Source organism: Pezoporus wallicus, unplaced genomic scaffold (genome assembly GCF_028554395.1).
Source record: "Pezoporus wallicus isolate ANWC-B61680 ecotype Strahan unplaced genomic scaffold, APGP_CSIRO_Pwel_v1 contig_8047, whole genome shotgun sequence".
Lineage (NCBI taxonomy): Eukaryota > Metazoa > Chordata > Aves > Psittaciformes > Psittacidae > Pezoporus > Pezoporus wallicus.
Window position 1 is genome coordinate 4,094,313 of NW_026639548.1, and position 23,450 is coordinate 4,117,762.

The 23,450-nt window shown below is 40.2% G+C and overlaps 1 protein-coding gene across 3 annotated transcripts in view; it reads right to left on the reverse strand.

Moving 5' to 3' along the window:
• Positions 1-23,450, reverse strand: part of TMEM132C (transmembrane protein 132C) — a 204,621-nt gene that overhangs the window by 46,953 nt on the left and 134,218 nt on the right. For all 3 annotated transcript variants that reach the window (XM_057414937.1, XM_057414938.1, XM_057414939.1), the window contains one exon: positions 6,940-7,123. In XM_057414937.1, the coding sequence (XP_057270920.1) occupies positions 6,940-7,123 (184 nt within the window). The remainder of the gene's footprint in view (positions 1-6,939; positions 7,124-23,450) is intronic.

The following is a 23,450-nucleotide window of genomic DNA, read 5'->3' on the forward strand; positions in this document are numbered from 1 at the left end:
ACCTTGGGAACAAAGTCATCAACGTTCTTCCATTTCCTTTTACATTTCTTTCAAATCCTCCACAGTGCTGGGGGAGGTTCAGGATCACACACAGCATTTGCCCCATTGCTGGCCATGGTCAAAGTCTGAACTGCTTAACACACACACTACAGTCTTACAAATTAGTTAACTTTTCTGCCTTGACACTCCAGTTCTGTTTCAGCTGCAAACTTCTACTGATTATCAGCCTCCGAAACTGACCTCCTGCTCCTGCTGAGAAGTGTTTCTCTGCCCTCCTCCATCTGATCTGGCAGTGAAAGCAGCAGGGGAGGGCACACAGGGTGGATACGGTCCTTAACAGCTACAGCATCAAAATACACAGCCCTGGAATGTCCCTCTTAAGCACTATCAACTGGGTCCAGAGCTCGCTTTCTGCTGGCTAGCTATTTTGGCTCTGCATGGGCTCTCCTCATATGTGTGTGGCAGCTGTGAAACTGCCTTTGTGCTTGTGTTAAACAATGAAAATTTTAATCAGCTGTCATTTCAAATATAAACTTGTTATTTAAGATGTCTTCTTCCGATGGAGCAGTGTCACCAACCGGAACCAATACTTAAAGCAGTCCAAAATCCTGCCCAATAAATCACACGGACAAAATAATCTCCAGACAATGCAGTGCCATGAAACAGTACCAAAATTATTTGCAGCGGAATGTGGGCTTGACTCAGGATAACTTGCACTGCTGAGAATCAGCATGGAAGCACCTGACTATCTCCATGCAGCCCTGCACTGTGCCATGATGTCAGAAGGAAGAGCCCACAAGCAGTACTCTGCTACACACACAAGTGATCAGCATCCAGCATGGACTGGCTGGGGGAATCTCAAATACCTATGCCTGCTATGCGGCATCCTGTGTCCCAGTGTCAGCTGTGCTGTCCCTCCTTTCCCATCCATGGAGCTCAGTTTCATCCAACCTTGAACAACACCTTGACTTTGATTAGCTTGGCTTGCAGACTGAGAATATTCTAGAGGTTTCTGACTTGTCTGTCATTTGTCTGTGCAGCATCTGGTGCTGTGAGACACTCCTGTTCAAGGGGAGCATTCAGGTATCACCACAACACCAAGCATCCAATAACTGAGTCGCTGGCTGTCTGATGGTCATTATCGCTGTTCTGCAATGTTGTGTTTGGTTTGCAGGATTTCTCTCCCAACAAGGCTGAGAAGCACATATATTAAGGCTCATATTAATACGTCTCTAGTACAGACAGGAAAATCAGCAAAGAAACCCAGAAGTTTTCTGTATGTCAGGGATCTTTAAAAATCTGGAAGCTAGCTGACCCCAGCTCTCCTCAGCGTTTTGAAAATCTCAGAATAATCCATTCAACAGCATTGTCAGATATGAGGGATGCTGGGAGAGGAAATGATACATACTGTTGTGCTGCACAGAAAATGACATACGACTCGATCCAATGGAAAAATTAATTCCAGGCAGCTGAGATAGCCTTATCGATCCATTCTCATTTCCTGCAAAAGGCAGGACTGAGTGTGATTTTAGTAAAGAAAAGGAAAACAGAAGCTAGAAGCAAAAGCACAAGGGTTGTAGAAATGACAACTGGGACTTAAGGCACCATTAAATTGAGCCATATTGAATTCTTTATGTTGTCTGCATCTTCTGACCACTTTAAGATCAATGAACACTTCATTACTTATTTTTTTTTTTGCTTCTGTTTCCTGATGGACAGACAACAAAAAAGCCAATTCTTAACAGATAAGATTAATCGATGAACATTGCTAGTCACAGCTCGACGCACAACGTGAGGCAGCCAATTTATAAGCAGGTATGCAGGATCCTGAGTTTATCTGCTATAAATACTGGGCAATGACACAAACTTCAGTGGAATTACAACTACCATAAATCTAAAGGGGGGAATGCTATCCTCATTTAAACAATTGCAACCTGCCATGATGGAAGTTGTAGGTATACAAGTGATCTCAGTTACTGCTTCTCCCTTAACATCAGAAGATTGGAACTCTGGTCTTTCACTCAGAGCACTCCGTCTTGTAACTGAACTATAAAACCTCTTCATGGTATTATTTAGGGCTTCACAGTTCACTTAAGTTGTCCCAGTTATTAATAATAATAGGATAGTTTTACATCAAATAAGTTTCCTTCAACTCACAGTGTTTATTTGATGTGTTTCTTTCATAATTAATTTATCTGACACAATACCTGTCAGCTGAAAAGCTGATACGTAGACTATCTGTTTCTTTGTTTGTGATAAGCAAATCAGGAAATGCATGAGTTTATATAGCCTCAGCTTTTATCTTCTGGAACATTCCCAGTGCCTGTTGCACCCTGCTTAATTCAAGATTGAAAGATTTAACAGGAGGGAGAATTCTGCACTTCTGTGACCTTGAAGCAGATAGAGCTTTACAGTGGGAAGTCAAGAGTGTGCAGGGATAAAAACTATTTATTTAGGTCCATATTTTAAAATGGTGTTACAGGGACTTCATTACAAAGAAATACCTTAAAAAATCTTTACTTTAGGGAACATCATACTCAAATGTATAGAAAACAAACATTGTTTTAGGAGCTAAATATTTGATCCTCTGTATTTTAATGGAGAGCAAGTTAACAAGCATACATAAAAACGTCCAAAAGTGGGTTTGGCTGAGTCACAGCTCTGCATCTTTCACGGCATTCGCTTACTTATGCAGCAGAACTGTCAATACGCTGAGTTTTGAATATAAAGAAAGGTACATGGAAACCAGGCACTTGTTTGAAGGAGTACTACTTTGGTTTTATATACATGGATCCAGACGGTCTTGCATAAATATTAAACCACCGATTCCCCATCGTGCTCCCATGAGGGAGCTCTCCTTTAATATTAATGTGTCTTCCTGGCATCAAACAATGAACTTATACGTAGGTCTTCTACTTTGTTCTATGCCAAAGCAAAATTTTCTAGTATTAAAAATACATATGATACATTTGAAGCATTAAATTTCTTGCCAGATTTCCTAAACCACAGACTCGTGTTGGACACAAACATAGAGCCTTCTTCAGTGGGATTTGTGTGTGTGCACATGGTAGAAAGGTGAATAATTCTGGGTTTGCTTTTTAATCCAATCAAGAGGTAAAATCAATATAATTGGCTACATTTGCTTGTGACAGGATAGAAACTGCAGGAACATGAGGAAAGCAAGGTAACCTGCCTTCTACACCTTAACTGACAAGTTCTGAGTTACTTGTGATTAATTGAGGAGCTTTTCAAAAGCAGCTTAGCAGACAATTAATTAAGTTCCTATGAAGACACTTTTCTAATTGATCCTGCAATAAGTAATATGAACTAAAAAATGCCAGAATTGGGCATAACTCAGGCAGTGGATTTTTCTCTACTGGAAGACTGAATCTTTGGGGTAGAGTTTTCCTGCCAGCAGACAGTGGATATATTTTCCATTTTGCCTTAAGAAATCTTCTTATTTTCTTATTTAACTCTCATACTCGATGAATTTTACTACCCCCAGTTTCTGTAGCTATTTCACACCTGCTATGATTTAAGTGAGTCAAGAGATCTGAAAGAAGGATTGTGTGCCTGAAACAGCACCTATCTTTTTTCCGTGTGTATCAGATGGTCTAATAAATGACATTACCTCTTTACAATTCTTGCCTCAGTTAATTATTGCTATTCAGTGATGGAAATGTAACATACAAATCTAATCTTATAAATCCATACTTTGAGTGAGACATAGAGAATCTGACACAGCCTGCATGAAAGAGATACTGAGTGGATGGTTGCACCAAGTGCCATACTCAAGAGTTTGGTAGTGAGAGTACTACATATGTCTGACTAGGATCTATTTTTGATGCATCACTTCCCACAGTAATTATTTAACTAAAATTCTGGTATGTGAACGTTAGAAAGCAGCAGAATCAGACAGAATTACATTTTTCTCATTTTTCTGTCTCATTTTTCTCCCTAAATACCTTGAAGGGTGAAATGTCCTCCAAAATTACTCAGATTGATTAACTTCTGAGCTCAGGAAAAAAAAAATATACTTACCTCAAGTGTACACATCTTTTTTTTTTTTTCTGGAAAGAAGTTATTACACTTATTTTCCACCCAGTAGTTTTGATATCTCTTGCTCCTTTTATTTCACTGCAGTGTTTGCTGTAGTAGCATCAATGCATTGTTGTTTCTTGCGTACACTATTTAGTGTAGCAGTTAGGCACACAGAATACAGATTCTATTAAAACCATCTCTTTTGACTGTATGATACATTCCCATTGATATTTCAGCAGCTGCATCCTATCACTTGCTCCACTGATCTGAGTAAGGCTCTTATAAAATTCCAGGTTCACTTCCTACTGACAATGTCAATTCTCTAATATCTTTCATTCCAAAATACTGTAGCAACAGTTGCACTAATCTTTTGAAGACCTGCTTGTTTTTCATCTTACTACTTTTTGGTAACGTAATCAGGCATAGGGCAATAAAAGATACATGATCCGTCTTGCTTCATAACCTTGGAATGGCTTACAAGAGACATGCATTACTCTGCGAGTCAGAGACAACCCTCATGCTATACTCAACCCAAGCAAACATTAGCTGCTTTCATCCTCAAAAGACTGACTAGGATGCCCATCAGGCTAATGGCAGAGACTCAATCAGATCCCTCCATCCTAATCCAGCTTGTTCTTCCCCTTTATTTGGGGATACCAGATCTTACTTTTGATGTCAGCAGTTTTGCTGTAGGAACACTCTGCTTAAATCAACAAAATCTACTTTACCCTCTAGAGGATTATGAAACACACTTGCTGATAAATGCTGAGGTCTGATTTCTGTGCAAAATAATGTGCTGTTGCTTTACAGTGTGTAGTTGAGATAAAGACTGTGGTCTGACTTCGTAGCAGATACAGTATCACTCACTTTTCAGTGTGACTCTTGTTTCTGAGCAGAACTGCCAGGTAAGCAGCTCAGCCAGAGATTAATGCCTAAATGAAGAAAGCACCCTGGCTGGATATGCCATGTTAGCTAACAGAAAACTCCCTTTATCTACTAATATCCTGCTAGCAAAGCCAATTTTGCATTAGTATCCCATCTGACTGGATTCTGTTAACACAGTATATTTTGGCTCCAGCCGAGTGTTATCACAAGGTACAGAAATGAGATAAACAAACACAAGAAAGCTTTGCAAAGAGAAAGGTTTAATGATTTCAGTGGTTGAACCCTTTGCACAACCCAGAGGGCCTAATGGTGCACCTGTTGGGAACAAAGGATCTTACCTTAAACAATTTAAACAATGCTAAATTAATTCATTTAGACCTCCAGTTCTTAAAGGAACCCACACATAGAGAAGAATTTTAATCTAGAATAGACACAAGTCTGCAAGTAAATCTCGAACCTTCTATGCAAGTGCAAAAGCATTAGACACTGATAGAGATACTAGATTCCCCAGCTGCTGAATACACGGTAGAAGATGTTAAGTCTGCCCGTAAACAGGAGTCTATCATTCGGTACTGGAAGGCACCTATCTCAAAACAACATCTGACCAGAGAAGCCTACACACATTCTCAAGTCTACAGAGCACAGAAGCTCAATTATGTATTTCCTGTTCAACTCTACAGGTAATGAAGACAATTATTTCCCTCTCAGATCTACAATGTAGCACAGGCTTTCTGCTGACTTCACAGACTTTGGATCAGGAAATTGCTGGTCATGATCTCATTTGATACGAGCAGCAGTTTTACTCTTCAAACGGAAAGACTATATTGAGACTAGGACTTCCAGGAAATAATACTCACCTAATTATCTGCTGCAAACCACTGAAAACCCTTCAAAGAAAAGACTGCCAGAATCTCCCCACCAAGATTATGCACAGGAGAGGCAAAATTCACAAGTGAGACAGGTTTAACTCCTCTCCCAGATCCAGAGCTCTAACACTGACTAATGATAGCATGTGCAGTTCCTCTATGAATTGCCACCTGGTGCTGTTCTAGGTAGCTTTGCACTTCTCCCTTTTCTGAGCTTTGGCAGGACTTCCAAAATAAATGCTGTGCACCTACTTCACCTGTGAGCATGGAAAAAGTTCTCAGCATGTACCTAAATCCTATAGAAAATAAAATGCCCACCCAGCAGTGCACCTGCGATGTTGGAGACTCCAGTGAAACTCCTTGTTTGCTTGACTCAGGGGGAGGAAAATAATCCTAGGTTGTTCACTCACGGGAGGGGGCTCTAACTGCTAAATCTCATGCTCCCACTGTCCCCGACTTGCTTTGCAGAACTAACTGCATCTTCACTGGGCTAGAGGAAGAAAAGGCGACACTGCTTCCACAAATCATCTTGTAAAGACAAGCAACAGGTATGATTTCACAGGGAGGTAGGTAGCCCACAAAAAGGCTACAACAGAGCACATATTAACCCAAAGCATTTTTCCATATGAAAATCTATACTACATTTTTGGTAAACATATTATTGAGGCTATTATTATTTTCTGTTTCCCTTAAAGCCACAGGTTCTTACACTATTAGGGAAACAGCCAGCAAAATCTGTATCCGCCTCAGCCTACCAAGGACCAAGCAAGCAAAAGGTGCTCAGGGCCCCATAAAGTTTCTCTACGGCTTGCAAGTTGGAGCTATGCAGTGTCAATTAGAAATGGGAATGTAAATCTACTTGGCTTTTTCTTACCAGCTGGTGTCCTGGAGGGAACCATGGATGTCAGAAATTCAGGATTTAAAAGCCAGAGAGATTTTTAAGGTGGCAGCATCCCTTTCCTGTGCGGTAAGTTTATAAGAACTGAAATAGTGTGATGTGTATAGACCATTAAATGAGGGTATGATTTTAGCAAGCAAGGGAGGCAGGGCAGACAGCACTCCTTTGCCAGTCTCTCTGAGGCCTGGTATATATTTTCTCAGACCACATACAGATTGTATGGAGCAACATGCTAAAACAGTTTCTTACCATTGCCAGTGGAACAATTCCAACAAGATCCTTCTGGCAGATGAAGATTTCAGACAAGGTTATGTCTGTTGTCCCCTTCCGAGGGTATTCCACCTGCCAGGTGATGGGCTGCGTTCCAGAAAGGCTGCTGAAACTGGCTATTTCAAAGTTCATCTGCACGACCTCATTGAATAAACTGTTACTTCTGAAAAGAGGAAAACAGGGAAAGGGAAGAGCTATTACTTCCACTGAAGAAGGCAAATGAAGTGAATCATATTAGCTACTGGAAAATGCAGCTATTTATATGCAGATATAACACTAGGCCTTTTCCAATCTACAACTTCTTCAGAGCATATAAACTGGAATTACTCAAAATGAGTCAGCTGCTCTTACTATGAACACTATGTGGAGGGATAAAACCCAGGATATTGTATCACCTGAAAGCAAAGTATACTTATTCTATTACATGTTTTTTATGATTTTGCAAGTATGATTCAACCCAACTGCAAGACAGATTTGACCCAAATCAAAGTCCAGTGCCACTCATGGAGACTTAAGAGCCCAAAATTAGTGCGGACAAAAAGAAAACCAAGATTCATTGTATATGTCCACTATCAAAACCATATAAAGCCTTAGCAATGAAACTCAGTGTAACTGAAGCTCTTACATACTGCATGGAAGCTGTTAAAAATATTAACCCGATTAAATGGCAAAATGACAAGATTAGTCTAAACTTAGAGGTAAGCTCTGGGATTTAGAAACCCAAACAGCTGAGACCAACTAGGGAGAACAAAGCTATGGCAGGTAAAATATACTATGAAGTCAGGAGGCATAAGATAATTTGAACAGCAAATATGAAAAGACATGCTGGAATTTCTTTATATCAGAAATAAAAAGATTGTATGGAAGAAATTGGCCAGACTATCTGCCAGTTTAATTACAAAAAAACCCAAACATAAAACCCAACAAATTACCTGCATCAGAAATTATACATTGACTTTTCTGGAACTTTCCAAAAGTCTTTCCACAGTGTAGAAAGTCTTACTATTTCACAGAATATCACTTCAACCTAACTCTACACTGTGGTAATTTTAAAATGAAGAGAAAGACAGGCATCTTCCTAGCTTCAGTAACCCGATCCCAGCTTCATCACACCTTTGGATGCATTCATCATATAACGGCTTCAATTTTCCCTCTTTTTTTATGTACAATACACAAAGGCCCATTTCTGAGAAAATCCATCAAGAACTGATCATGTACAAAGCACTTTTATCCTCAAGTGCTAGGCTTTCTTCTTACCTCCGAACAGAAATCACCATTTTTTATTACTTAAGACATATTCCGTGCTTTACTTTGCATGATTACTGTGAAAGCAAATGCATTCCCCTGATAATTATTATTTTGATTATGGGTTTTCATTTGGATGCCTTGCTCTGAAAAGTCTTAATATTGCCCAATGCTTTAAATTTATTTCCTTGCTATTTTCTTGCTGTGTCAAACAGACACATAGGAACACATCTGCAGTAGCGGTATACTTCCTCCATGCATTTAAAGAGTGATTTTGTGTAGTAATTTGATAGATGGATGAGTTTAGCAATTCGTAACTCAAGACCAGGCTATTCCCATTTGAAGAGTTCCTACTAAATAAATCTTAGAGCTTGTAAATATAAGGCAACTGTGCTAACTGCAGTTTACACACTTCCGGGACATCTCAAAATGAATACATACTGGATTGAACTTTGCAATTTATTTGAAAGCATGATTATATGCAAAGATACCTGAATTACCTGAGCTACAGTGTTCATTTAGCTGTTAAAGGCACCATTATGCCTCAGATTAATGACACCTGAAATGCCATTATTTTCACCATTTCTAGATCTGATGCTTAGTAACTGACAAAGTTTTTACATGTGATTGACTATCTCAGTGCTTTCAGTTACGCTAAATAGAGAATACATTTTTGCACATCAAAGCTGTTCTAAGGGAGGCTATATGTCAGGAAAGGTTTCCTGATCAGGAAGTCTGCACTTCTCTACATAGCGTCTGAGCAGATGTGAAATGTGCAGCTTTACAACAGAAGACCCACAACTCTCCTAGCAGGATCAGAGAGCTCCAGTTGTGAAGCTGAGGCTCATTTCCAGCCAGCCTACTGATTCCTGATGCTCTGAGGACTGATCACCTCCCTCTGGATCACAGCACTCAATTCATACCTAATTTTCCTTGGTCCTTCAGACAGTTCCTTAGAATTGCCTTGTGTTCTGCTCATGAGCTGTCCATACTGTTTACCAGCAGCACACACTCGAGCCTGGCTTTGAGCTACCCAGGGGAAAAAGCCAGAACAGAATCTCTGGGCACCTGTTTTTGTGGTGCATTTCACAGCACACCTAACTGCAGTGTGGACAGACTTTGATTATATCAATCAAAGAAAATGTCAACGTTCTTTTATCTATTACACACACACATACACATTTGGAGAACTTCATAGCAAACTGCACAAGTGGAATATAAACCACACTTGACTGCTATTGCCTCAGTTGCACTCTCAGCAATATTAGCTTCACTGGAGACACAAACAGCCCACATCGCTAAGAAGCACTAAACTCCACCATAAACAAGTCTGACATAAACTGACTTCCTTCCTCCCAAATGCAGAATTATCAGAATCAATCTCCCACCACTGACAGTTGCATCTACCACTGTGTGACCTTCTAGGAGTAAAACGAGGGACTTAGCTCCCGTGCTCCGTTTATATACCATCTGTTGCAGTGAGGCTTGAGGGTCATCCACTCCTAAATCTTTTCTCCATTCTGCTGTAGACATAGCTATCTCAATTTTGCACACGAGGACTGAAGGAGAGGCACTGTGACACTAATGAGGTCATATGGAAGACTGGAACAAGGCAAGGAACTGATCTGTGTTTTTCCAAATCTCTTGTTAACCACTAGACCATCATTCCAGTATCAGTGGAAATAGGAACCGCGGCACTTGATTCCAGTTTTAAATGGCCTTCAGTGTATCCACCTTATATTCCACCATCATTCTGTACATGAGGCATATTTTGATGAGCTATTCTGTGGAAGAAATCACTGCTATTGCCTTTCACAACACTGTCTCAAGAAGTCTGTTTAATTTGGATTTCCAGTTCTCACTGAGCACTTGGTACCACTCACTGAGCTATTTCAGCCAAGTATCCTTATGACCCATGACAATGCTAGGCTGCTTCTTCCCAATGTATCAAGCTGTAGTGGTGAAGAGATATAAAAAATGGTACTAAAATTCTTTCACAGAATTCTGTATAACATGGGTAAAATATTTCTTTTGTAAAATAAGTGATAGAAAAATGTTCAAAACTGCATGGTATAAGATAAAAGGTTTTATTGGCACTTTTTCAGGATCACCTGCATAATTATTTCAGCGCCTGCATTTGTGAGTAATGCACCCATCTCCCTCCATAGTAATAAAGCCTTTACACAATGTCACAGTATCATCAGTTTCCTCCTTCTCTCTTCATACAGAAGAAACAGAAAGATGATCAACAGCTGGGAAAGCATCCACTTGAAAAAAAATATGCCTTCAGAGATGTGTAATGGCTGAGAAAAAAACTTTTCATGAAGCACATTTAATGTTCAGAGCTTGTTCACTGACTGAAACAGCAATTCCTTAATATCTAACATTTAGAACTGCTCAGCTGCTGGAACAGCAAGTAATTATCAAACTTTTCTAAAGTACACAGCACGTCGTGATTACAAATGAAGATTCATGAAGGCAGGGTTTCTAAGGAATTGCTCTGGGGTGGATATATGAGTCTAATTTGATTGGATTGAGAGTTCCCCATGGTCAGTTCACTCCTTGGATTTATTTTAATTTATAAATACGCTAATTATTCAGGGCTAGATTGGACCATGCGCTTGCACAGGGGAGTAAGGACTCCCTTTGATCTGCTAAACAGCCACTCTGGCTCTGGGTCTGAGCACACAGGCATAAGTGAGGAGCACTGAACCCATAGTTATTCCTCTGCTGAAGCAGATGGGCAATGATTAGGAACTACTTACTGGTTACAGTGGCTGAGCCAGCAAGTTAGTGATGGGGTTAGTAATTTGCTACTGGCATAGGCTAGTAGTAAACTACTACCCCAGGAGAATGAGGAGGAACTGTGCTGCAGAGCTGTGTGAATGCTTCCGAGGAGCAATTTTAGCAAAAGAAGGTGGAACAAAAATATTCTGCTAATGGAAATATAATAAAAAAATGCATAAAAGGCAAAACAAAAGTGACAGAGGGAGAAACTGCCATGGAACTCACCAGCTCACCAGGTCACAAACACACACTTTTGATATAAGCTACTATTAATTTAACCAGGATTTTTGATTTTAGAATATTTTTGAGTATGTTATTAAGCATTCCTTTGCAACTACTTATGGATCATTCAAATGTTCAGTGCCCTGAGAAATATTTACCCTTGGAAGGAAATTTTTCTTGCATGGATACCCAGGACTGGCTGCATCAAAAGCTGTATTTAAACCTGTCTTCAACACAGGGGACTTAAAACATGATATCATGGACACACAACCCACATGTAAACCCATAGATAGACACATAATGTGGGTAATACTACAGATGCTAGAATGCAAAATAGATTCTGTTTCTCTGCAGAGGTCTAGTAAGGGGTGGAATGATGTTAAACCTGTCAATGCTGAAATGCTTGTGCTGGACACGCATGGCCAGGGCTCAGCTGAGCCCAGAAACAGTGAACCACAGGCCCAGTGCTGCAAAGGCTTTCACAGGGTGCAGTAAAGAGGCAGGCAGATAATTACTAAGAAAAGCAGTGCACAGATCTCAGCTGATGCAAGATCCATAAACAAACGGAAATCTTTGTTGAATGCCCATCTGTATGTGTGGACCAATAGTCTCTGATGAGAGATTTCAAAGTGTTGGGTTATTGCTCTGAGTAATAGAGCAGTTTCAACTCTTAAATGAGTGAATCTTAGGACTGCTACAGGCAAAATCAATAATTTTGATTTATTGCAGTGGCTCTCAAAAGAGAAATTTTAAAAAGCCTAGATTAAAACCATTTCTTTTTGCCATCCTTTATTCCAACAGATTTTTACTGGAAGTGCCTAGGGATCCAAGAACACTTCGACCTGCCGAAAATTTAGCAACCCTTTTCCTCTTTAATGCTATCCAGTTTGACAGTGACATCTTAATGCAAGATCAGCACTTACTCAATGACATAAAATACTGAAAAGAGGACAAACCCTATTATCCCTCAGTTACAGTGCACATCTTCACTAAAATTAATGTCTTGATGTATGTTATTACCATGTACAGAGACAAACTCTCATCAAAATCCAACAGTCAAACTGAACCCCAGAGAAATCTGTACTTCAGCCCACCTTGCTGTATACACCAATGCCTCTTCCCATCTTGGAAAAGTTTATAACGGGGTACAGGGCATATGTTTCTCCATTCCTGCTTGTTTTTCAATTTCTTGTTCCTCCTGCACCTTTTCCTAATCACATTTGATAACTGCGCCATCTTCACAGGACACACCCTCAGATCAGGATGAATCACAGCAATTTAAGAAAAACTTAATAAAACACAAGAGATTAGAACCTGATCTGGAAAGTGACTGATGATAACTGCGAACATGATGAAATTATGTGGGCAGCTCTTTACACATCAATTAACTTACATATTCAGCATTCAATGCTACCAATGGGTGGGTCATTAGCAACCCTTTGAATCTGGTCCCTATGAGCTAAATGCTGTAATATCCACCACTCAGACCTTAAACCATCAATTTTCTTTCTGAAACACTTGATCAAATGGAGTACAAATGCTTAATGTAAGTTTCTTTCAGCAGGTCCTTCATAAGAGCTGTTACAAAGTTAATCTCATTGGAAAACTGTAGAAAGAAGGCAGTAATTAAGGAAGAATGCCAACTACTGGAGACAAATGCAGTTTAAATTTCTTATTTTGCAGTATTAGCCTAGCTTTCATCTTTCGACCATAAAAACCAGCAGAGGAAAAAGGAAAGGATGATGTATTTTGGCAATTAACAGATAGAGAGGACATAATTTCATGGAAAACTACCACATTGAAAGTATTATGAAGGTCTTCAAAGGAAAATATTCAAGATACAACTTAGCAAACTCTTGAGCAACATAATATACATATATATCTTCAAAAGGATGATATAATGCTGCACTTATTTCTTCGTACAGTCCAGATGAGAGTTAGATTAGTTAATAGGGTTTCTTAGCTTTCTTGTCATAAGCTGTGATATAAAACATAGCTTTTTGATTAAGGTATTGGACTGAGACAGGAAATCTCAATTTACTTCCCAGCTCTTCCATAGCATCCTTTAATGACCTCAGGCAAGACATAAAGATACAGGTCCTTACAGCTAAAATAAAATCAATAGGAATTAGGTATCATAGAACTTAAAAAAAAAAGGCCCTGGTGCCTGTCTGCTACTTTAGGCACCTGAATATGGTACCTTTACCATGTTAGTCCTGAACCCCAGGATGTCTGCTGGGCTCAACCACATGCCATGAAGGAAAGAGAAGACGACTTAAGGCTCAACTGCTGCGTTCCCACTTGCAAGGGAAATTCTTAGCTGACAAAAACATGCACTATCTGGGTGTAAGGTGGAGAGAGCCTGATCTTTCTGTGCCTTTATTTCCCAGTTTAACAAGGTCAATAGTAATTTTTTCTTCTAGTCCCAAAAAAACCCTGAACCATTAAAGGGTATGTGGTGCCTAACCGACTTCTTTGTGCAAGCCTTGCCCACAGATGCTTATCTCAGTGCTATCCTATGACAAACAGCAAAAGTCATGTTGCTAATTAGAGTACAGAAAACCAGAAATGCTCCTCCCCTGGACAGGCTGAAAGCTGAATGAGACTGTCCCTAAAGGAGGGAGACCTGACTGGGGATTGCAATAACTCACCAGTTTCTTCATTTTATTCAGAGCATTTTGTTGGAGTCACTAATCACTAATAAATGCTGCAGTCAGGGTAGCAGGCTCATTAGTCTTCTCTGATACAACATCACATCCAGGCACAAGGTAGATGAAATTGATTTTTCCCTTTTCCCAAAGGAAGCAGGCGTGTGACCCTCTGCCTCAGAATGGTGGCATCCTAGAAAGGCTACGTGCGAATCCCTCTAGTGAGCTATCATCATCTCCCACCTTTATTTCATTTTCCATTCAGTTTGCACAAGATATTAGTCTGCTAATGTCTTCGTTATAATTTCAGATAACAAAATACATTGGCAGATTGGTCAAGAAATAAGTTTTCACAGTGATTCATCATCTCTTCCTGCCTCTGAGAAGGACATTTTCTACTTAGTATTCATTCAGTGCTGGAATCTCTCCAGAATCACTGTAAGTAAGCAGTATTTTCCTCTTTTGGAGACAGCAAATGTGTAAGCACTGAAAATCTTCCAAGGGACGCCACTGGGAGAGACTCAGCAGAGATTTTGCGAGAGATTCACTCCAGAACCAGCGCTTTCAAATGGAGAAAGGAAGTCGGAATCATTCCCATTATCAGCATTAGATTATACTGCTCTTTCAGCCTGCTAAAAGCAGCAAGCAGAGATCAAATACACAAAAGCATGTTTTATCATTCACTATTAATTGATTGCTTTAATAGTTTGGGAGCAGCCAGTGAAATAAACATATTCAGAGTCAGGAGAACACCTTTGAAAAAACAGCTTATATAACAGATTTTCTGATTACAGATATCTGGCATGGGTGTTTTATTCCATTTATGAGCAAGAGTACCCCTGGAATTGGTACAGAACAAGGCCCTCCATTTGCTAAATCCATTTATGAGTTGGATGGACTTGGCCTCCTGGGTCTGGTTACTGGAGTAGCCCCAAACAGGCTACCCCTTCTAGTGAAGAGGTGTCAGTTGCTGTTGACACGACCAGTTGATTTCTGTAATAACTGGTTACTAATACTGGACTGTGCCAGGCATTTGTGGTCTGTTATGCTCTCAAATGAACTGATCAAAGCAAGAGATGCAGCCTAGCTGCAGATTGCTATGCGTAACATCCCTCCAGGTATTGCTCGCATAGGTCTAAGTGTATCAGGCATTTGCACCTGTGTTGAAACAACCTGAAGATGAAACTGCATTATGAATCAGGTGGCAAGACGAATCACATTTATGTATATGTATTTACTGCACATGTAAATCAGATGTGTGATATACCTAAAAAGTTAACCAGGCATATAAAGCTGATAAAATACCTGCATTTTGTAGAGGCAATGGATAGAAAGAAAGCACACATTTAAAGGCATAATAAAGGGAAAAAAAAATCCCAAACATATAAGTATTGAATATTATGATGAATAAAATAACCCAAAGGTGAACTAAAGCAGGTTTTCAAACGTGCTGCCTATGAACAAAGTCCGTGGGGCAATGATATGACAAGCCTCTGGGTGAGAGCCCCACGCTCTCCCCTACGTTCCATTTGGGCATGACTGCAGCTTTTCAAGTTCCAATGCACAAAGAAGGTAAAGGGATTTTTCAGATCAGAGGCAAACTGGTTGGTGGCAACTATCTGAAGAGACCTTCAGATTAACTGAAGAGCTTTTCTAGGTGTCTGTGAAGCTGCCTGAATAGAGAGTAAAAGACCTTAAAATGAGCTGCATCCTTTGAGAAATAAGCTCAACACCTGCAATTTCATCTCAAAGCAAACTCAGTTTGTGTGGAGTCCCTCAGAGTAGAAGCTGCAGAGAACTGAACAGAACTGCGTACAATCTAGAGCGAGAGAGAATCAGCCTGGGGGAGGCAGAAAAGTAGTTTTATTTCCAGAAAGCCAATATATTTTTGCAAGCTTCACTAAGGAGCAGTCTGCAGCAGGAATATATTCCTTTTCCCCAGTCTCAAGTCGTATCTCCTGTCTCAGACCATATTATTGCCCTTATTAGTATTTGCAGAATATATGATATACTCTTTTAATTCTACCCTTTTCTTGCAAATTCTCTTTAACATTATATGCTGCTCACATGGTCTTTACTATGCTAAAGTAAAATACAATTAGGGTAAAGCAGAAACCCAATCTAGTCTAAGGAAAAGACTGAGCAGTAACAGCAGGATAAATATTGAGCTCAGCTGAGATTCCATGTAAATGGGAATGACATCAGTGAAAAGTCACAGGATAGCACAGTCAGCTGTAGTAGCCTAATTCAGATCTACTGGTTATTTATTTGCAGGTATACATACACTTTAGGACACTGTCCTGGGTAATTGTAAAGACTGGTCCACTCTAAATACATATACCCAAAAGTTGTCATCACAATGGTGAGTAACAGCATTTTGTTCTTTCACAGTCTCTGTAAACTGCAACTATTCAGCATGGTCTTGCAAGGTCAAACTTGCAATGGGACATTTTACCATATCTTGGCATAGCTTTGCTGCAGTGCATTGAAGGTTTATACTGTAAAACTGTGACAAGCACTGTAAAACGAAGGCTTTGCATGAGAAGTGTGAAGGGCAGGGGGAGTTTAGAAAGTGTTGCTCACATTAAACTTTCCATCCCCCAACTCACTCTTTGGCATCGCCAAGCTGGCCTTTACACAGTGGCCATAAGAAAAACAAGGAAGCTTAGATATCCAGGAAGAACACACGTTAAATATCCCTCAATGTACATTATGCATGCAGTTTACCAGATCTGTTCTCAGAAGATATGAAAGGAAATAAACCCAACCCAAAGCCAGAAGTGTGGGATAAGATGCACACTGACTTCAAAAAACTCCACCAAGATGGAGTAAACAGTAAGGTGTCACTTCTGATGATGCAAACACCCCATCATAAGGAGGGAAGTTTCATAAAGTAAGATAGAGGCAATATAGATTAGATAGCAATAAGAAAGGAATCTTTATCTTCTCTCTGAAGAAGAGTAAAGAGGGAGAGGAAGCTGCAGGAGCCATCTTAGACAAAGAAACTCCATTTTGAGTTCACAGTAGAAAATCCTAATATGCAAGCAGTGGTGGCTGGGGTGTTTTATTCCACTTTCCCCTTCCCTTCTTCTTTTCTGTCTTCTTTCTGCATGTTTAAAACAAATGTATGATGGAGTGAGCTGCTGCTAGTGAATATCCTGCAGAAATTAGACAAAAACATCACCGACATCTTCAGTCTGCAGATAGAAACACAGGTTTTATTCAAATTTACAGAAATCCCGGGCCCCAGGGTGTTCAGCACCTGTAGTTCTGCAAGTCTGATGGACAAACCTTTATTATACAGTTCATAAAGCAAAGCTTAACAACACTGCCTTTCTAATACCATCCACAGCTCTCCCTCACTGTGATCTTAAAAAGAAGCTTATTAAAAGCAGAACCAACATAAATATAGGAAGTAGGACCATTACGTGATACAGTTATTTGGTGGCCAGCTCAGGGAGTTCACTTCTCCTGTTCAAGGATAATAAAAGGGAAAATGTCCCCATGACACTCAGTGGCAGAAATGTCATTGCTAAGTGCCTATGATGTGCAATTAACATTTTTAAGGAGTCATTTAAAAGGATACTGTCAAGACTGATAGATTTGAGATTATACCAACTATCTGTTTGGATTCTGCATAATTCACCATCTCCCTAGCAAGCTCACTTTCTTTCACTTCTGGATATTCAGAGTTTTCTATCTCTTTATATCTAGTGTATTCAGGGTAACCTATGTATTTATCATTGACTTCTACCCCACTGTGACACTATAAAGCTCTGTCACATCACCAGAGTTTTTATCCAAAAAGTTTTCATTTTTTAATGTTCTGCTTTTCCCTAAGCAAGTTCTAAACTTTGTAATTAAAAGTGTTTTGGTTTGGAGCAAAAAAGTAAGATGTGGAGCAAAAGCAATTCAGTGGTAGGGTGGAGTTACAAAAAAAAATTCATTCTGTACTCCTAATGAAGACTCTGTCACCAGCAGGATGGAGACTTCTAGTCTAGACTCTGTGCTTGCATGGAGAAAAGAAGTCCTGAATCTTTGTTTCTTGGCAGTCGTATCTGACACTTCTCCTTACTAGAAGGAAGAGGCAGGAAAATATGCAAGATATTCACTGCAGTAGAAAAACTGTCTTTACCCAAAATGTTCACCAAAGTTTCTCAGAGATGCAGCTACTTTTTAAAGATTTCATTGGATGACAACTGGATGAATATTGTTTGTATTTGCAGCTAAAATGAGCTGATAGGGGACAGCAGCTTTCAGGCAGAGTGCAGACGTTCCTGTCTGACTGTCAGGCACATGAAGAGCAATGTGCCCTCAATATTTCAAGAAGACAAATGAAGGAGACACGATCCTAATGGTAAATGGCCTGTGAGAAAAGCAAGTGCCTACCCGACTGACAAAACACTTACAGATAAACTCCAAGAGCAACTTTGAACTGATGACTCTGAGGTTCAGTCCAAAGCTGTTTTTTCCCTACAACACCTCAATTAGAAAATAGCTATGTCTAATTTGGTGGGAAGTCTCAAGTTTCAAATTTGCTAAGCCAGGCCCCAATTCCAAGGAAGAAAATACAATGGATATTGCTGAGGCTTTTGAGAGACATTATGCTTCACAGAGATGACTTTCCATAGACAGGAAAAAATGTTCATCTTAACTTGACCCCCAGGAAGAGTGGAGGAGTGCTAGAGGGAACCATAGGCTGCACGGTATCAGAACACTCTTTCAACAACAGCGAGTTTTTTACTGCAGAAAGTAATAAACAAGAGTCTAGCACAGAGTCTCTCCATGCACCATAGAGTTATATGTTTGTCTCACAGCCCAAAGCAAAGATTTAAAAATCTAGTGTCATTTTTTTCCAAAGAAGCATTACTGCCTTTTTATACCCTTCTTTCTATGTCCTTCTGCACGAGGTGAATTGAAATAGGTTTCTGTGTAATTATACAAATGACATTTAGGGGACACAGTCAAAAATAAGGAATAAAGTTTCTACAGAACAAGCCTTCCCTTTGTTATTGAAGTTTCCAGCAATATTAGTCACCACTCCTGCTCTTTGCTGACTTTTTTGACATTTGTTTGATCAGACAATTGGGATTAGACTGATTAAAGCCCAGCTTTGCCAAGGTTCCAAAGAAATGCAAAGCCAACAGCAAAAGCCCATCTGCACACATAGCGTCTGCATGTGGGATGAGAGTGGTGCAATGTTCAGTGAGAAAGAAGCAGGAGTAACCATATTCACAAGGAATACACACGTTTAAGATAATGTACCTGTAATAACATTATTTCTTATGAACCAGTAATCTGTCGTCAGAAGGCTGATGGCAGCACAGCTCTGAAACAGCTAGCTGGAATGCATGGAAGAAGTAGTGGAAAGGAAGTCATGTGGGGTGAGATTCACCACTGTGTGAATTTGTCCTACCCGAATCCACGTACCAGAGCTGAACTCTGAGAGTCGGACTGCAGGGAAGGAGAACATCTGCTGACTCACTCCTGAATCACGGATAGGTTTCCTTCTGCTGCTTCAATCTTACCAGTAGGTAAGGACGACCAGTTAGTTTAATTTCAAAACTAGAATTGAGGGTTATCTTCTCTCTAAGTGAAAATGGAACAGGAAAAAGTAGAAAATCAACCCTACAGGGAATTCCTGACAAAAGTGGACATCATCAGATTCACAGTTCTCTTCTGGAAGGCACTTGCAGGAGGTGATAAAGCTTGATGAGATTTGCAGGGGTGAAAGTGCCACATGCTCAGGTTCTTTTCCAGTTTCTAAGGGTGAAGTTCATTTTCAAAGCACTGCCCATGTCCCACTCTGCACTTTACACTGTAGACAGTGTGAAATGGTGTTTCATACAGAAATTTTCCTTTATTTATAAACGAGATTTAATTTGGATGAGTGGGAACTGCTTGCTAATGAACTTTCTACTAAACCTCTAGATCTTAAATCCTGCCTTTCTATCAGCCATCTCTTGGCCCAATCTGTCCCTCTGTACTGCTGCCTCAACTACTTTTGCAGGAAGAAAAAGCTTGATGCCATTGGACACTTTAACAATTCCAAAAGTCATTAATAATTTCTTCGTTAGCCTCAAGCCAGAAGGCTTGGCCTTACAAGTGCAAATGGCCACATTCCTGTGGATTGGTGCAGTAGACAGGTCAGCTGAACCCCATCTCAGCATGCAGTTCAGCTGGGGTAATTCAATTGCATTTACACCTTTATCTGTACGTTAGGAAATCTTCTTACACTTATTAATTGCTCTTGGATGAGAACACCAGCAGAACTGACTTCACAGCTGTGTGAGTATCAGATAAGAGACAATTCTTAAAGACAACCATTAGACGTCTGTCAGCCCAAGCTGTGCTACACTCTCATCTGAAGTGCTAATGGGAAAACACACGTACAGCTGTATGCAGAGAAAATCCAAGAATGCTGTCATGGATTCTTATTTGATAAAGCAGCCTGCAAGGAGCATTATGGAAAAAAGGTTAAAAGGGGGGAAGGATAACAGCCAACTAGACAGGGTGGTCTTGGAAATTAACAGCACAAATATAAAGGAGTTTGCCCCTTCCGGCCTCCTCCCAGCTACAGATCCTTAATCTAGTTCAATTTTCCTGGGGTAGCAATCTGTCAGATGCATCCCCTTCAGAACAAGATTATAAAAGGAGTGAATCATGGACACATTATTATTCCCTTCAGCATGCGGCACTTCTTCTTTAAATAGAGAAACTGTAGTGTGCAGGAAATGATCCATCTATTAAAATCTGTGTCAACATCTCTCCAAACTCTTGAAGCTCTACAGCGAATACTGCTAACCATTCTCCTGTGCCTGAAAAATCAGCACGATGACAACACTGAAATACGTTACACTCGACACTTTGGTCCTGACCTTACTTTTACTCAAGTCAATCGACGTTCTGCTTTTGATTTTGATGGGAGTAGGGCCACTGTTCCATTGTCACCTTGCTTGTACCCTCAGGCACTCTCTCCAGCAGCACTGTCAGCTTAGAGAAGCCAGGGCAATTTCAAAGTATTTTCTGATGCCCAAGGCAAACCAAGAGATGACCTTTACCGCCAGCAGAGAGCTGCTTATAGGCTGCTATTGAATATTCCACCGACTGTAATGCTCTGCTCCCAGAGATGACCTGGCTGCACTCCCCAGGAGATGGGTTTTCCCTCTCCTCCCCCTAATTCAATGAATTTGGGTCATGGTCTGATCCTCCTCTGCCTTGCACCTTTGTTATTACCTTCACCTGGGATAAGCCCTATGCTTTAGCATGGCTTGGCAGATTATTTAACATCAGTCTGCAAAGGACTGGACAACAAACAGGAACCCTTTCTTTGTTTGGGGATTATTTCAACAGAGATTTCAGGAATGCACATGGCTGACTGAGCATGGTCCATGCTTGGCTGTGAGAAGTACATGTTTGTGCCCAACATTTTTTGGTCACAGAATAAAGAAACAGTTGTAGCTGAAGTGACCTGAATCGTGAGGTGACCTGAATCGCTCAGGTCACCTGGAATACCCATCAATATGATGCCTTGTTATCACAACAGAAATGCAGGTGGCGTTGGTTCAATGGAATTCATCCTAAAATCCCTGAACAAAAGCTTTCACTTCCAGAGATTTTAAATTCTGGCTAACGCAGAGAGTAAATCTCTGTAGAGCAATCTGACATGAAGAGCTGAATTTCCAGTGGGGTTGAACTCTGCTGCTCTGGTGAGGGAGCAGTGCTAAGCCAACATGGTACATACACACTGTCAAACACAGGTTATAAATCACTGCAAATATCCTGCTGTTGCAAAACATGCAGTTTGCACCAGAAAGGAAGAGGTTGACGTCTTCTGGATGTTCAGCATCTGCTATGCTTTCTAAACATGCTCGTATCTACATGACATTCAATCTAAAAAATCCTTGAAAATGGACAAATATTTTCTTAATAATTTTCCGCAGCATCACCATCCCTTCCAAGAATTACATTTCACCAGGAAGCTAGTTGTTAGTTTTGCAGATCTGGTGACTCTGCTATCCAGTTATTTCTATAAAGAGGCTTGGCCTTTATGACTAACTTAAAGGGTTTCCCAAAGCAGATGGAGCGTTTTGAATATAGAAAAAGGGATTTACAGGAATATTGAGCTCCAAGTACTCAAATATAAAGACAAAATTGTGTCTAAAGTAATACTGTGAGGTAAGAGGTGCTCTGGGCTATTGGAGATTGTCTCTTCATCCTCAGTAGCTGTCACGTAGTGTAAATTGACATTATTTCCTGACATCAGTGGATTTTTTTTGATTCCTCTTGCTGATGATCTGGTTCACAGAATGAAAATGTCTTGGTGAAATGGACAGAGAAAGGGAAGAGAAGAAACAGAGAATATCTTAGCTGGCTGTATTAAATTATCATATTCCATTCCATGTTCTACTTATGCCAGCAGACAAAAAAAAAAAGAGGCTTCTGGAATCATTGATGTAATTTACTGGCAAGCACAAAAACATCTGTGACAAGCCAAAGAACTGAGAGCAGAACTTGTGAATGAAATGCTGTGTGTATGTGTGTGTATACTTATATATACAGCAGGAAGTAATAGAGACACAAGAAGGCATGTTGGACAGGCTGAGTTTGTCAAGCTTAAATTACACTTGCATCCCTTGCCCATTCTCAGTTCTCAAATTCTACATTAGATTTACGTTACCCTTAGCTAGCCAAGATCTACCGTCAACCTCCTATGATATTAACCACACAACCTGGGCCCCTTCCATGCAGGGGAACATTGCCAAAGGGGATTCAGAGCAGAACTTCTATTTACAGATAAATTCTCTTGCTCACTTGCTGCCCCTTTCTCTCTCCCTACTTCAAAGCTCTGTAACTAGCCCTGGGTTAAGCGGCAGGAATCTCTGTTAGCTGTGTGCTGCTGGCTTATGAAGTACCACGTGGTCTAGTGTTAAGAGTCTGTGTCAAAGCCCTTTCTGGGGTCATGGACTAACTGTATGATCTCACACCAGTCATTTGTCTTGCCTGTCCTTCTATTAAAGCCTGTCAAGAGAATTGGCTCAATAAAAGAAAAAAACAGGAGCTCCTTAAAAATGTATTGGCACACCTAAGTTGAACTTTTTTGGGTGAAGCAGCTATAAAAAATGACTCTGAAGTGAACTTTGAAATACCAATTTGTTAAAGAGGCAGTGATTTCCCTTCCTGATCAATGCTTTTCATGGTGTGAAGCCTTGCCAAGGGAAAATGATGTGCATTTAGAAACATTTTCAGAAGTAGTTCTATGAAGGACTGGGTGATGAGAAATGTTTCAAAACCTATTACGGCTGCCTAAAGATGTGCTCTCCAGCAAGCCTGAGTTACACTTTAAATCCTGGCAACATATTTATCAGTATTTTCATTCCTGCTGCATTTCCTGACATTTATGCCAAAACAAAATTCTGTAAAAGGTCGTAACAGGACTCGAGTGGTTTTCAGTGTAAGATCTAACAAACAAAACAAATGACCTCCATTCACACTTGCCTGATCGTTCCATGAACTCACAAATAATAGATCCTGACCACTTGCTCAGACTCAAAGAAATACCCATCTTGGGTGAAATCATCCATATGC